Source organism: Squalius cephalus (assembly GCF_949319135.1).
Source record: "Squalius cephalus genome assembly, chromosome: 10".
In the NCBI taxonomy this organism is placed as follows: domain Eukaryota; kingdom Metazoa; phylum Chordata; class Actinopteri; order Cypriniformes; family Leuciscidae; genus Squalius; species Squalius cephalus.
In genome coordinates, this window is record NC_137131.1 from 37,316,647 (window position 1) to 37,330,747 (window position 14,101).

The 14,101-nt window shown below is 37.1% G+C and overlaps 2 protein-coding genes across 2 annotated transcripts; one reads left to right on the forward strand and one right to left on the reverse strand.

The window, feature by feature from the left end:
* Positions 1–201: 201 nt before the first annotated feature.
* Positions 202–4,336, reverse strand: tcf23 (transcription factor 23). The gene is made up of 3 exons (XM_079884789.1): positions 3,999–4,336; positions 2,371–2,649; positions 202–377 (listed from the first exon to the last, which is right to left on the reverse strand). Exons 1-3 carry the CDS (start codon positions 4,254–4,256, stop codon positions 270–272), a joined length of 645 nt encoding a protein of 214 aa, XP_079740915.1. The 5' UTR covers positions 4,257–4,336; the 3' UTR covers positions 202–269.
* A 933-nt stretch (positions 4,337–5,269) lies between these two features.
* Positions 5,270–13,984, forward strand: wdr12 (WD repeat domain 12). Its single transcript, XM_079884788.1, has 13 exons — positions 5,270–5,456; positions 5,613–5,707; positions 6,221–6,315; positions 8,356–8,462; positions 8,563–8,678; positions 8,838–8,992; positions 10,517–10,562; positions 10,705–10,787; positions 10,875–11,015; positions 11,150–11,255; positions 11,338–11,470; positions 11,557–11,629; positions 13,251–13,984. Exons 1-13 carry the CDS (start codon positions 5,416–5,418, stop codon positions 13,326–13,328), a joined length of 1,269 nt encoding a protein of 422 aa, XP_079740914.1. The 5' UTR covers positions 5,270–5,415; the 3' UTR covers positions 13,329–13,984.
* Positions 13,985–14,101: the final 117 nt, after the last annotated feature.

The window sequence follows — 14,101 nt, forward strand, 5'->3', positions numbered from 1 at the left end:
GTTACCACAGATAATCATTTCTCTCAGTTTGTGCAAACGAATACAAATTAGTTGACTTACTATGGAAGATTGGGACAAGTGAACAACTGACTATACAGTATATATGTGGGGTAAACAATTATATAGTGATTTATCAAAATGAAAGGTAAAAAAATGTGGAAACATAACTGATAAAAGAGATCGTACTTAAAAAATTGTGCTCAAATCTATATTTTCCATTCACAAAAAAATGGAACTGTCCAACAATTCTCAGACATTTTCTCAGTCCGTTAGTCTGCTTTCACCTTAGGTGGGCAAGATGCCTCCTGACTGATCTGTGCTCCTGCTAGTCGCTCTCCTATGTTCCCACAGTAGAGAAGAGAACGCATGGGCCATTTCTGTTGAAGAAGATACACGTATATCACTTGGAGACCTTCAGGATGCTTATAGATTGACTTGGGTAATCAAAAATATCCAAATAAAAAACCTGGAAGAATGTTACACAATATGAAACTGTAAAATAATCTCTAGATCAGTGGATCTCAAGGCAACAATTTTTGTCCATAACAATATTTGAAGCCTCCCCTCACTCACAGTTTCTACCCAATAAAATATTTTGGAGCTTGGCATAAATAGAAGAATGTATTTTCATTAAAATAACCAAATACAGTTTTTCTAAGTTGCTTTTCTCATGTGCATTTCTCAAAACTACTTGTTAAACCTCCACATCATCTTGTGGACATCATAAAAGCAATTTCTCATTCTTTTGGACAAATTGAAAATGCTTTGGTACATTTATGCAATTGATTATGTACAAATGTCTGCTGTTATCAGTTGCTAATGTCATGTTGATCAAAATATATTATACCTTTCTGTATAATAGAATGTTGTTTGTCTGTATGTTTTCCTGTTGAGTCTCCTCAAAACATAGGCATTAGTTCCCTGCGTAAGTCATTGAATGCAAAATGGTTGAGTTGTCATAAACTGTCAAGCATATTTTCTATACATTTCTATAAGACATTTTTGTTGTAAATGTGTCCTGAATTGATGAATTATGAATGTGAATTTTGAATTTCACTAATGAAGGGGAATGTAACCCAATTGGTTGAATTAGATCAACCAATGATCAGCCAGTTGCATCTCATGAAGATTCATTTGGCAAGCATATATGAGAGCACAACACAGTGTTACAAATTCTGTAACACAAACAGGGTCAACAGCTGGGAAGAAGAAGAGGAGTACGGATGTGTGGTGGAAGGGTACGGAGGAAAAACACTGGAAGATGTAGAAGAGGCTGTAGAGATGTTTCTGATGAAATAAGGGCCGCTAACATTAGTGAACCATGTTCTCAATCATGACCTTATGGCCGAGGCGGGTCGACAGGTACAGCCAAATGTTGGGAGAACAACCGTGTCCTCAATCATTCAAACGTTTGAAGGCAGAACAGTTATGTAATCAGACAATGTTCACTACTGTAATACTGTATACTTACTGTAATGCTATATTACTGTAGTCCACTTGCATTTTACATTATACAGTAAATATATTTTATAGAGACATAATGTAACACACAACCACACACGTACACATAGTATGTGTGTGTGTGTGTGTGTGTGTAGAGAGAGAGAGAGAGAGAGAGAGAGAGAGAGAGCACTGTGAATCCTATATATGTATATGCCATTATATATGCCATTCAGCTGTAAAGTCTTTTTTAATCATTGTCATCAAAATCATTGCCATAGTTTACATCTGAAAATACCGACATAATACACTGTTATATTGACAACATCTAAGCATTTTGACTACCTTGATTGTAAACAATGACTCAAGTACTTGTCATTCTAATGGCACTGATATGTTCATTGACATAAATACTTACTGTTGAGAGATGAAGTAAGGATTTTTGCTTTTGCAGGTGACCCATTGTGTGATGCTGCTTGAATGAATCGTTTTGAGAAATGCACTTACTGGTTTGCCAATCTTAAGGATGATTCGAGAAATGTACCAAAGTGACTGAGAAAAACTGTGAAAAGAAATGTCTTGATTTTTAGCGGTTTTAGCATTTTTCATTTTTCATAATTTCATGCTTGTTTTGCCTTATTTTAAATCATTTTAGATCTTCTTGAGGCCCCTTAGAAGTTTGTTGAGGCCCCTTAGTGTGCCCCAGCCCCCTGGTTGAGAACCACTGCTCTAGATAGATAGATAGATAGATAGATAGATAGATAGATAGATAGATAGATAGATAGATAGATAGATAGATAGATAGATAGATAGATAGATAGATAGATAGATAGATAGATAGATAGATAGATAGATAGATAGATAGATAGATAGATAGATAGATAGATAGATAGGTTTTGCAAGCAGTGAGTGTAGTGAAGAGTCTTTCACCTTCACGGGATGCAGGTACTCTGCTCTCTGCAGGATGGGATGGTCCCCCAACATCCCACCCTGGTCCAGGGTTTCAGTCAAGTGGGCGATGTAGTTGGTGGCCAGGACCAGCACGTCCAGCTTGGAGAGTTTTGTGTCGGGAGGGACGGAGGGTAAAGCCGCCTGCAGGCTGTGGAAGGCTTGTCTGAGGTTTCGAACACGACTCCTCTCTCTCGCTGCATTCTCGGGAGAGTTCTGGCTCTTATATGCCCTGGATAGAGCTGTCGGCCCAGACTTTGCCTAAGACAATCCAAAGGAATGAGGATGAGGATGCACAATGTTTTGTGAGTGTTTAGAGGTATAGGTCCCACTTTATATTAGGTGTCTTTAACTTCTATGTACTTTAAAAATAAATAAGAAAATCAGTTGTTAGGTACAATGTATTTATTGTTTTCATGTTGTATTGCAAAAAAGCTTTTGAGGTGCATGTACCTATATATATATATATATATATATATATATATATATATATATATATATATATATGAAGAGTTCAGATGCAAAAGCCTCTAAGTGCCATCTGAAATTTTCTTCTAGAATGATAATTTTTATCAAGCACATATATTTAAGTTCAGTAATTTCACTTAAATGACAATTAATAGGTAATTTTCATTGCCATTTAAGTGAAATTACTGAATTTAAATATACAAGCTTGATAAAAATGATCATTCTACAGGAAAATTTCAGATGGCACTTAGAGGCTTTTGCATCTGAACTACATATATGCCACACCTGTGAGGTGGATGGATTGTCTTGGCAACGAAGAAGTGCTCACTAACACAGATTTAGACAGATTTGTTAACAATATTTGAGAGAAATAGGCCTTTTGTTCACATAGAAAAACTCTTAGATCTTTGTGTTCAGCTCATGAAAAATGGGGGCAAAAACAAAAGTGTTGCGTTTATAATTTTGTTCAGTGTATATATATATACATGTACATGCACCTCAAAAGCTTTTTGTATTAATGTATATATTTATACAAAAAAATATATATATTTATATATATATATATATATATATATATATATATATATATATATATATATATATATATATATATATATGTATGTGTGTGTATAGGTATAGGTATGTACACAATAAGTGCATTGTTTCTAATTATTAAATTAAATGTTAGTAGTTGAAGACAACATAAATCTGTTATACAGTAGGGTCCAAAAAGAAATCACTAACAAAAATGCTTCTATTTAGATTTTTTGACAAACTTTTTCATCACAGATGATATTGTTAGTAAATTTTTTTTTAAAGAAATTAAACTAGAATAATATGCATTTTTTTTTGTTTTTTTTTAATAATATTAAAATGAAAATGTATTTGTTAATTTTATTTATAATTTATAATATTGTTTTTTATATTCATTTAATTATTAATGTCTATTTATAAATTTCTATGTAAAAAAATCAAACATTCTGCATTAAGCTATTTTGGGACTAATTTTGAAAAAGTCATGATGTTCACTTTTGATGCGCATGTTAATACACAAACCAAACTGATGATTTCTCATTACTCATAATAACCAAATGATTTTAAATCCCTTTGAGCGCAAACCATCCGCTACTTCGTTCACTTACCCACTTCTTTGGCTCTCGGTGTGTTGCCTGTTTTACGCATGGTTGTGTCCATCTGTGCGTCCTCACACTCTTTCCTCCCATCTCTCCCCGCTCCTGTGCCACATCCTCTCGTCCCACTCGCTCAGCCATGGGAACCAGCGGCGAGGCCCCCGAACCAGTCTCTAAATGACAGCACTTTAGTGTCTCCCTCGAGCTGAGTGAAGGGGCTCGGCCCTCTCTTCCACCCAAAGGCCCAATGTCCACTGCGCTCGGCTCCATCCCCTCCCTCTGCCTTATCTGGTGAGGTAATGTGGGGATCTTCAAGCGGTACGTTATCTCTCGCCCTGCCTCCCACGGGTGCTCACTGCCAAGGGAGCAGACTCAGGAGAGTTGCATGGTGTCCCCAGGCAGGTCGGCAGCAGCGGAGGGTCTTGGGAAAAACGGAGAGACCTTTTGCAGCTGCGGACCCACAGCAGACGCAACCTTGACCCCTCGGCCTGCTGGGGCGACGTGACCTAAAACAATGAAAAGTTACTGTGTCGGCTGTCAACGTGATGGGTGTTGATCAGACTGCATGGGACTAGTATGTCAAGGATGTCTGGATAAAGAGACGTGATGATACATTTAAAAATGAGATATTGCTGTTACTCTAGACCAGTGATGTAGAAGGACATGGGTATTATTACATCTGCTGTCGAACTGCTACTGGGTGACAAGACATCACGTATTTGAAAAGAATGCAGGAAAATGGAACAAAGTTCTTTTGTACTTGCACAATTTCTTGAACTATGGACTTGGTGTTTCTAGTCACAGAAGTATAAAAATGACTACTTCCATCTAATCTATGTTATATAAACACATAATATACTTTCATTCTTCTTTAGGGGAAATAACAATAGAATGAAATAAGAAAAAATGTCAACATATGCATAGTAAGAGCATGAGAGAAATCACAAAACTTGGCAATGAGTATGTCTGGGTCATATTTCAACAATTATATATATATATATATATATATATATATATATATATATAAAATGCAAATGCAATGTTAAATGCAATGTTTATATTCGGTGTATGATTATAGCCTACATTTTTTTAATGTGGTGCATCTCATTGCTGTGTTGGTGGAACAACTGAGATATTAAACATATCTACAGAAAATGTTGTTTAAATGGGTTTGCACTGTAACAAACTCACTTTGAAAAACCTTTTACCATCTTTTCCTCACTGGAAATCCGAGGACTGGAGCTCAACTCAGACGTAACTAGTTGCGAGCACATTTGTCAATCAGTCATCGATTGCTCTGCGAACGACTGTCATGTCTTCCACCCGCACGCATTGGGAACCACATGGTGGGAAAGTGTCTCCACACAGAGTGAAGTTCGGCTGTATTCAGATGTGTTTTCTATATAGTTTTGCCGTCTAATAAGATAAAATGTCGCAGGTACAGGCCCGGTTCTTCACCGTAAACAAAAAGTGAGTATATGGTGTGCTTAACACAAATAGCTGAAACGTTTAGCTGTAGCTAGATAAGAGATATCCAGCTGAATTTGCTTAGTAGTATTTACAGTGTTCATATGATGGTAGATGTAGGCTGTGTATGTATCAGATGTAATATGCTCTTCTCTGTAGGTATCTGATAGATGATGTTCCGTTCTCCATCCCTGCTGCCTCTGAGGTGGAGGATCTCAGTGGTGTCATCAACAAGCTTCTGGAAGCGAAGAATGGTGAGCTTGTGTTTTTATCATGTTATGGTGCAGCATACTTGCCCACTGTACGACTTCTTAAAAATCATTTTCCAAAAATTGTGTGGAATCTAATTATAATATCTGGTCACACTTTACAATAATGTCTCATTTGTTAACATTAGCTAATGTATTAACTAACAATGAGCAATACCTTTGTTACAGTATTTATTCATCTTTGTTAATGTAAGTTAATACAAATCCAGCTGTTTATCGATTGGTCATATTAGTTCACAGTGCATTAACTAATGTTAAAAAATACACCATTTGATTTTAATAATATATTAGTAAATGTTGATATTAACATTAACTAAGATTAATAATGCTGTAGAAGTATTGTTCATTCTTAGTCCATGTTATTCTTTGTGAAGTGTTACCGATTCTCTCTGTTGATTTAATGATTAGATTCTGACTTTTGTAGCTGCAGCGCTTGGTTATATTTTTCTTGTATTTTTTATTTTTTTATTTAAATTCACATCATGTCTCTTATTCCAGCTGGACACAAACATGTTGAGTTTGATTTTCTGGTTCGGGGACAGTTTCTCCGCACTTCACTGGCCAATCACATGGAGACAGAGAACATCTCAACGGTATGGCATTGCATTTAATGTAGTCTCACCAACACATATCTATAGACCGCCTACAGTTTGTTCACTGACCATTTGACTACGTTCAGACTGCAGGCACGAAAGTCAGATTTTTTTTTTTTTTTTTCCCATATGTGACTTTGTCATGACAGTGTGAACTATGGAAGCTTGTTTCCGCCACAGAATAAAACATTTTAAGAGATAATTGCGACTTTTTATCTCACAATTGCGAGTTTACATCTCGCAATTCTGACTTTATTTCTCAGAATTGCGAGATATAAAGTCAGAATTCCGTGAAATAAAGTCGCAATTGCGTGTTATAAAGTCAGAATTGCGAGATATAAAGTCAGAATTGCGTGAAATAAAGTCGCAAGAATTGCGTCTTATAAAGTCAGAATTCTGACTTTTTTTCTCGCAATTGCAACTTTATATCACGCAATTCTGACTTTATAACACGCAATTGCGAGTTTATATCTCGCAATTCTGACATCTTTTCTCAGAATTGTGAGATAAACTCACAATTGTGAGATATAAAGTCCAATTCTAAGGAAAAAAAGACGTTTTTTTTTTTTTTTTTTTTTTACCACAGAATAGTTTATATCTCACAATTCTGACTTTATAACACGCAATTGCGACTTTATATCGTGCAATTCTGACTTTATGACTCCCAATTGCGACTTTATTTCTCAGAATTGCGACTTTATATCTCGCAATTGCGACTTTATATCTCACAATTGCGACTTTATTTCTCAGAATTGCGACTTTATTTCTCACAATTCTGACTTCATATCTCGCAATTCTGAGAAAAAAAGTCACAATTCTAACTTGATATATCGCAATTGTGAGATAAAAAGTCGCAATTATTATTATTTATATATTATTCAGTGGCGTAAACAAGCTTCCATACAGCACACACTACATGGAATCTGATCTTTTCAATTCCGATTTGAGCCACTTCCATATGTGAACCTAAATTCAATACAGGTTTAGATGTTTTGCAATACGACTTCAGTCTGAACTGTCAAATCGGAATTAATGCGACTTTTACGTCACTCTAGATCAACGTTCGTCACTGTTCTGTGTTCATGGGAGTCACTTCAAAGATTTTACATACCTGAAGTTATCATGATGGTTGCGAAAGGTGTCAGTGTAAAGACAGTGATGTGTTAGAACTTATAAGTATTATAAGTATGTTTTTTTTATATTGCGTGTGCATAAATTCGCTGTCTTCCACAGCAGATAAGACGATAATTAAATGTGTACTTTAATGTTCTCCGTGTTTCACAATCACATACTTCCTACTATATAGTAGGGAAAAAAACAGTATGGCTGCATCCGAAATCGCATACTCTCTTGAGCAGGTACTTATTTTGAATAAGTAATCACTTCACAACCACGTTCTATATAGTATAAATTTAATCTGGACATTCTACATTCGGCATGTTGTCATTATCAAGTGACCTACCAGCATCAGTTGCGTTGCTTCATTGTCATTCACGAATCCTCTCCAGTGGCCTCATGGGATATTAAAGTGTCCATCGTATGCACACTTCAGAGTACATTTGCCTACTTTTTTATGAGTACTGTGAATTTGGACATACTACTTTTGTCACATACTGTTTTTCACCTACTATATAGTAGGGAAGTATGCGATTTCGGATGCAGCCTTAGAACATACTTTTTTAATGGTCACAACTGGTAATAACTTATTTAAAAGAAGTACCTACTCTGCGAGTTCACCTAAAAATGAAAGCTCTGCCCTTTATTTTATTTATTTGCCCTCGTGCCACTCAAACCATTTCCACTTCTGTTTGTCTTGGGTACTCAAATGAAGATTTTTTTCTCTCATTATTTTTATCCATGCAACTAAACATTTCATGTTTTAAAAAGCACAAATACATTGTAAAAGTAATCTATATGAATTGGTGTGACGTTTAGCTTTTTTCAAGCTGTGTTTAACAGTTAAACTGCTATGAAAGTGAAACAGCTAATCTGTTCAACATGCAAAAGCATATATGATTACATGCTCGTGTGTGTTTACAGGAAGAAGTGGTGGAAATAGAATATGTAGAGAAGTTCACAGCCCCACAGCCAGAGGAGTGTATCATGCATGATGACTGGATCAGCTCGGTGGAGGCAGATTCTGAATGGTGCGCTTCATTCAAAACATTCTAAACAGAAGTCAAAAATGTCTTTGCTTGGACAGTTTTGTGGCTGATCAAATCAAGTCGTTCTCTGCTTTGTGCCCAGGATCCTCACAGGCTCTTATGATAAGACTGCACGGATTTGGTCAATGGAAGGGAAGGCTGTGATGACTGTGGCTGGACACACTGATGTTGTGAAGGATGTAGCCTGGGTGAAGAGAGGTAAGAAACGTACACGTGTTTATTTGATAGATGACCACTATGAGATGCCTAATATGCATTTATGTGTGAATATGAGTGTATTTATGTGTTGACGTTTAAGAGAACTAATGATGCATGAGGTTTCTGAATTTGTCTATTTGATGGTTCTGTGGCTTTTAGATGGTCTGAGCTCTTTGCTCCTGACGGCATCTCTTGATCAAACAATCATGTTGTGGGAGTGGAATTCCGAGCGGAATAAAGTGAAGGCCCGACACTGTTGCCGAGGACACGCAGGAAGTGTAGACACAGTTGCCGTTGACCCTACTAGGACAAAGGTTTGTGTGTGTTCGTCAGTCTTTCTGTCTGTTTGACTTTACTGTATGATGTACTACATTTTTATTTATTTATAAATAAGTACAAAGTACTTTTATTCACCAAGGATGCATTAGATTAATCAAAAGTGACATTAAAGACATTTCAAATAAATCGTTTCTACAAAAATATTAAGCAGCACAACTGTTTTCAACTGTTTTGCACCAAATCAGCATAGTAGAATAATTTCCTGAAGGATCATGTGACACTGAAGACTGGAGTAATGATGATGAAAATTCACCTTTGCATCACAGGAGTAAATTACATTTTATAATATATTAAAATAGAAAACAGTTATTGTACATTTTAATGATATTTCACAGTATTACTGTTTTTAATGTATCTGTATTTTTGATCAAATAAAAAGCCTTCGTGAGATAAAAATATAAAAAATTTCTTACCATTCCCCAAAATATGAACAGTAGTTTATGTATATTTTTGCTTTTTTAATTTTTATATATTAGGGGTGTAACGATATTCGAACCGAACCGAAAAACCGCTATACACCACCAACGATACGAATCGCGATACTCTCATGGTGTACCGAACACGCCCGCCCCGCCCCCATTGGACCTCATGTCTTATGTGTACACAACGAATACAGTGTTGTTGCCTAACCACCATTAACCACATTTAATCGCAATAAGCTCAGTGTTTTGTTACTTTCGATAATAAGCAAGGTGTAATCTTTCAGATTCTGTCTATTTGATCACGAAATTCAAACATTAAATGCCGTTTTGGCGCTCTTTGATGTGGCGTGACCGGCTCCTCATTTAAAGCGGCAGCGCGGAGCGCGAGTAAACGCGAGCATCTCTTCCTCAGTTACAGAATAAACATGAATGGACACCTGAAGGTATGTTGAAAGATACAGTATACTTACTGAAAGGCATCATAACTCGTGTAATCGCTAAGTCAGTGTTTCAACAGCGGAAATACGTCAATAAAATGACAGCAACTGTGTAAATTATTATATTTCAATAATAAATTAGAGTAAAAACATTATGTTAATGTAAAAACTGCCTTATGTACAGTTTACATGTTTTCATACAATTTGTTACTTGAGTGTTGATTATTATTATTATATCTAAAAATAAATAGCAACTGAATTTAGGCTAAAAGTCTAGGCTCTGTTGTTAAGCTTTAATGTTATAGTAATGTGAAAGTAAGGGCTCCTATATAGTTTACAGCATTAGCAGATATTTTTTTTCCTCACGAGACGTTTACTTGTAATTGAATTAATTTAAAGACAAGGACACAATTTGTTAATTAAAGCACTGTTTAAAAAAAAAAGAAGCAATTTTAGCTTTCTAAACCCCCCACCCCACCTAAATGAACCGAACCAAACCGAACCGAGACGTCAAAACCGTGGGACGTACCGAACCGTCAGTTTTGTGTATCGTTACACCCCTAATATATATATATATATATTTGCACCAAAAGTAACATCATTGATTTGATTTGCTAGTCTCATGTTTTTTCCTCTTCAGTTTTGCAGTGGCTCATGGGACAAAATGCTAAAGATATGGTCAGCAGGTACGTTTTTAGAAACCTTTTTTCTGTGAAATTTCCTTTTGAATTACACAAGGAAAACCGTCCACCATCAAAAAAGGAAAACAATGAAAGGATGTATAATAATACATTTATAAAAACCTTCTTGTATTGTTGTCGTCCTCAGTGCCAACAGAGGAAGAGGATGAAATAGAGGAACCCAACAGGCCACGCAAAAAACAGAAAACGGAGCAGATGGGGCTCACACGGGTGAGTATCTGTACATGTTCTTGACTCAAAGACTCTTGCTATATCAGTTAATGGTTTGCAGTTTCATAAATTCTTGTTCTGCTCTAGACTCCCATCATGACTCTTTCTGGCCATAATGAGGCAGTGTCCTCAGTGCTCTGGATGGATGCAGAGGAACTGTGCAGTGCATCGTGGGATCACACCATCCGTCTGTGGGATGCAGAGACTGGCGGGCAGAAGAGTACGCTAGTGAGTGACACCAGTTCTTCATAAAAGAGTAGTAATAGATAGAGTTTGGAGTCAAGAATTTTGCACCACTAGTGCAATAAACACATAATCTTTAAGGGCTGCTGGATTTAGAGACTGATGTTCTTGTATTGCAGATGGGCAGTAAGGTTTTCAACTGTATCTCATACTCTCCTCTGTGTCGCCGTCTGGCCTCGGGCAGCACCGACAGACATGTGCGTCTATGGGACCCAAGGTCTAAAGGTGACTCTCAGAGATTCTGTATAATAATGCCCTCTCAAACTGACAGCTATTTTCATTACTCATCTCAATTTTCATTTTCCAGATGGCTCTCTAGTTCTCTTGTCACTGACGTCCCATAATGGTTGGGTGACGGTGGTCAGGTGGTCTCCATCTCATGAGCATCAGCTGGTGTCAGGATCTCTAGATAATGTGGTCAAACTGTGGGATATCAGGAGGTGTGTGACTCACAGATACTTTGTAGCACAACACCGTCCTGTTCCTTCATTTTGTGTCCCTAACAGTCGTGGTTTCTTCTTTACAGCTGTAAAGCTCCTCTGTATGATCTTGCTGCCCATGAAGACAAAGTACTGTGTGCTGACTGGACCGAGAATGGGGTACGTCAAACCATTCAAATATTTGAAACTCTAAAAATAAAGATCTACTTTAAAATGACTTATTTTTTTAGTTTATTTGTTTCGGTAACAACAAAAGTACCAGAGGTACATCTGCTTAGATAGCAGAAGATGGGAACATGGAAAATAGTTTAAATGCATGTAAACCATTTCATAGGGTCTTTAACTCTTTTACTGTTATATGGTAGAGGGAGCTTTAAGCATCTTCTGAAAGAGTTCAGAATCTCTGGATCAAAACACAGGGTGCTCATTTCTTATTTGTGCATCCTCGCGTCTCAGCTCCACCCCCTGTAGGATGCGAGGGAGGGATGCACGGAAAGAAAATGAGGACGGAGGAGTCAAAGGAAATCATATTTGTATGTTGGAATATTCTTGATCAGTCGAGCGTCACTTCAGAGCTTCATCAGCTGCGCTCAAAGGATCTGCCCTTATGTTGTTAAAGTTTAGTTATTTAAGAAATTAATAAATAATAAAGATAAAGCAAGATGCCCTGTTGATATATCTGTGATATATGGTTTATTTAAACTGCAAAGGTAAAGCATAAATTAATGTTATTGTGACAGATGTGAACAGGGTGGAGAATGTATATGTGCGTCAGGTTTCTCGACAAGAAAGACTTCCTTATAGGATACACCTGTGCATCCTCTCTCATAGCTCCTCTGGAAGCTTCCTCACCCCTCGTTCCTCGCGGTACAATTAGAGAATTGAGATGTCCTTTAAGATGGCTGAATTCAATCGGTTTCCGGGTCACGGGCTCTAAATACTCACAACACAACCAAATACAGAAACGCGCTGCAAATAGCACAGACCACAACGGAAATGTTTCCAGGGGACCCCAATAAGTGACGAACCCGGCTGGGACGTGCTTATTGATCGTGAGCATCCCTATGCCCTACTCCCTTCGAAGGGCAGAGCCCTTGAAGTGGGGACTTTGGAGTGAGCAGGGCACTTGTGTGCCATTATGTGGCCGTTTGGATCACACTTGGTGAAGGGAGCTACGAAAGAACTTAATTTCCTCGTCATTTTCACCTGGGATGTTCCCATGACAACGCAGCGCGGTGTCCATCAGCTGAATATCTGTTCTTACGACAGAAATGTCTTATTATTGCGGTTAACATTAATGATGCAAATAAATATACATTTTATACAAAAAGGTTTTTAAAATATGTGTTATATCTGTGTGTGAGTGTGAGTGTCTCAACTTTAAAACTTGCCTTCTCATCTTTGGACCCTGCATTACCTAACATTATTGTGAAACTTATTTAAACATAGCATGACACAATTTTTACTGATGAAGATTATTCGCTAATTTGCGGGTGTTTTTTCTATTTGCATGAGCTCTCTCAGCCACCGCACAATTCAAGTGTTGATAATAAAGAATGCATGAAGCTAGAATAAAATGGTTTTGTTTGAAAACAGGCTCTGTTCTTTCTTTTGAATATAGTGCATGTTCATATAATCGTACTACAAAATATTCTGGGGGCCATGACATTTTTGTGTATCAAAAATGCTGGCAGGGAAAGAGTTAACGGTGATTAAACTCGGAGGATATTTCTGTGGGTGTATCTCAATCTCTCTTTTCTTTGTCTGCTTTTCTCTCTAGTTGATCTTGAGCGGAGGAGCAGATAACAAACTCTACACATACAGATACTCCGCCTGCGTCTCGGATGCAGGAGCATAGAACTGTCCTCTCTCTTGCCAAGACCTCAGGATCGCCATGGGAACATAAGCAGCGTCTCCTTTGCTTTAAAACATAAATTGTTTTCTGGAAACCAGCTACAAACAGACAAGAAGATTTTACAACCTTAGAGAGGCAAACACATCTGTGTAAATCATGTATAAAACCATTCTTATGCACGGTGTCGCATCTGATTCAATGGGACAAATTTGTTCTTCTGTTTCACGAATAAGGCCTGTTGTCTCATTCAGTTCTTAAGTAAATGATCTAATTCAATTCAGTGCAACAATAAGAGTGGGTTTACCAATGATCTACACATAAGTTCTGCTCATGTTTTATATGAAAGACAGTCTTATGTTTTTGTTTGCTTTGGTATTCAGTGTTTAATCCTATGATGCTCAATACAGTGTCTGAAACCAGTCATGTGTCTGTTTTTACTCTGTTGCCTTCTCATATAGAACAAATATTAAATGACTGTCGTTTAGTTGTGTGAGATTGGTAAATTGTGAAGTGTTCTATAGTTTTATTTACTTCAGAAGTTATATGTTTTGAATGTGAGTTCTTCCACACTTAACGTCCTGTTATTAAATATTGTACCTTTCCAGACATGTTGAACTTTGAACTGTATTGTAGTGAAATAAATTCTAAGTTAAAACGTCAACGGTGTTTTATTTCACTGCATTGTGAATGAGATTGATATAGCGCTTTGATAGTTTGCGCACTTGCACGTGCAGCCTGCAGGTGGCGGTAGGTGTTCGGGGTTGGTTTACATTTGT

Excerpts from the sequence above, each read along its gene's own strand:
- tcf23 (XM_079884789.1), bottom strand. The coding sequence starts at position 4,256 with ATGGAGCCGAGCGCAGTGGACATTGGGCCTTTGGGTGGAAGAGAGGGC. Across the intron at positions 2,650-3,998 it reads ACCGAGAGCCAAAGAAGTGG|GCAAAGTCTGGGCCGACAGC; the intron begins GTAAGTGAACGA and ends GGATTGTCTTAG. Across the intron at positions 378-2,370 it reads AGTACCTGCATCCCGTGAAG|AAATGGCCCATGCGTTCTCT; the intron begins GTGAAAGACTCT and ends CTTCTTCAACAG.
- wdr12 (XM_079884788.1), top strand. The coding sequence starts at position 5,416 with ATGTCGCAGGTACAGGCCCGGTTCTTCACCGTAAACAAAAA. Across the intron at positions 8,679-8,837 it reads TGTAGCCTGGGTGAAGAGAG|ATGGTCTGAGCTCTTTGCTC; the intron begins GTAAGAAACGTA and ends TGTGGCTTTTAG. Across the intron at positions 10,563-10,704 it reads GCTAAAGATATGGTCAGCAG|TGCCAACAGAGGAAGAGGAT; the intron begins GTACGTTTTTAG and ends TGTCGTCCTCAG.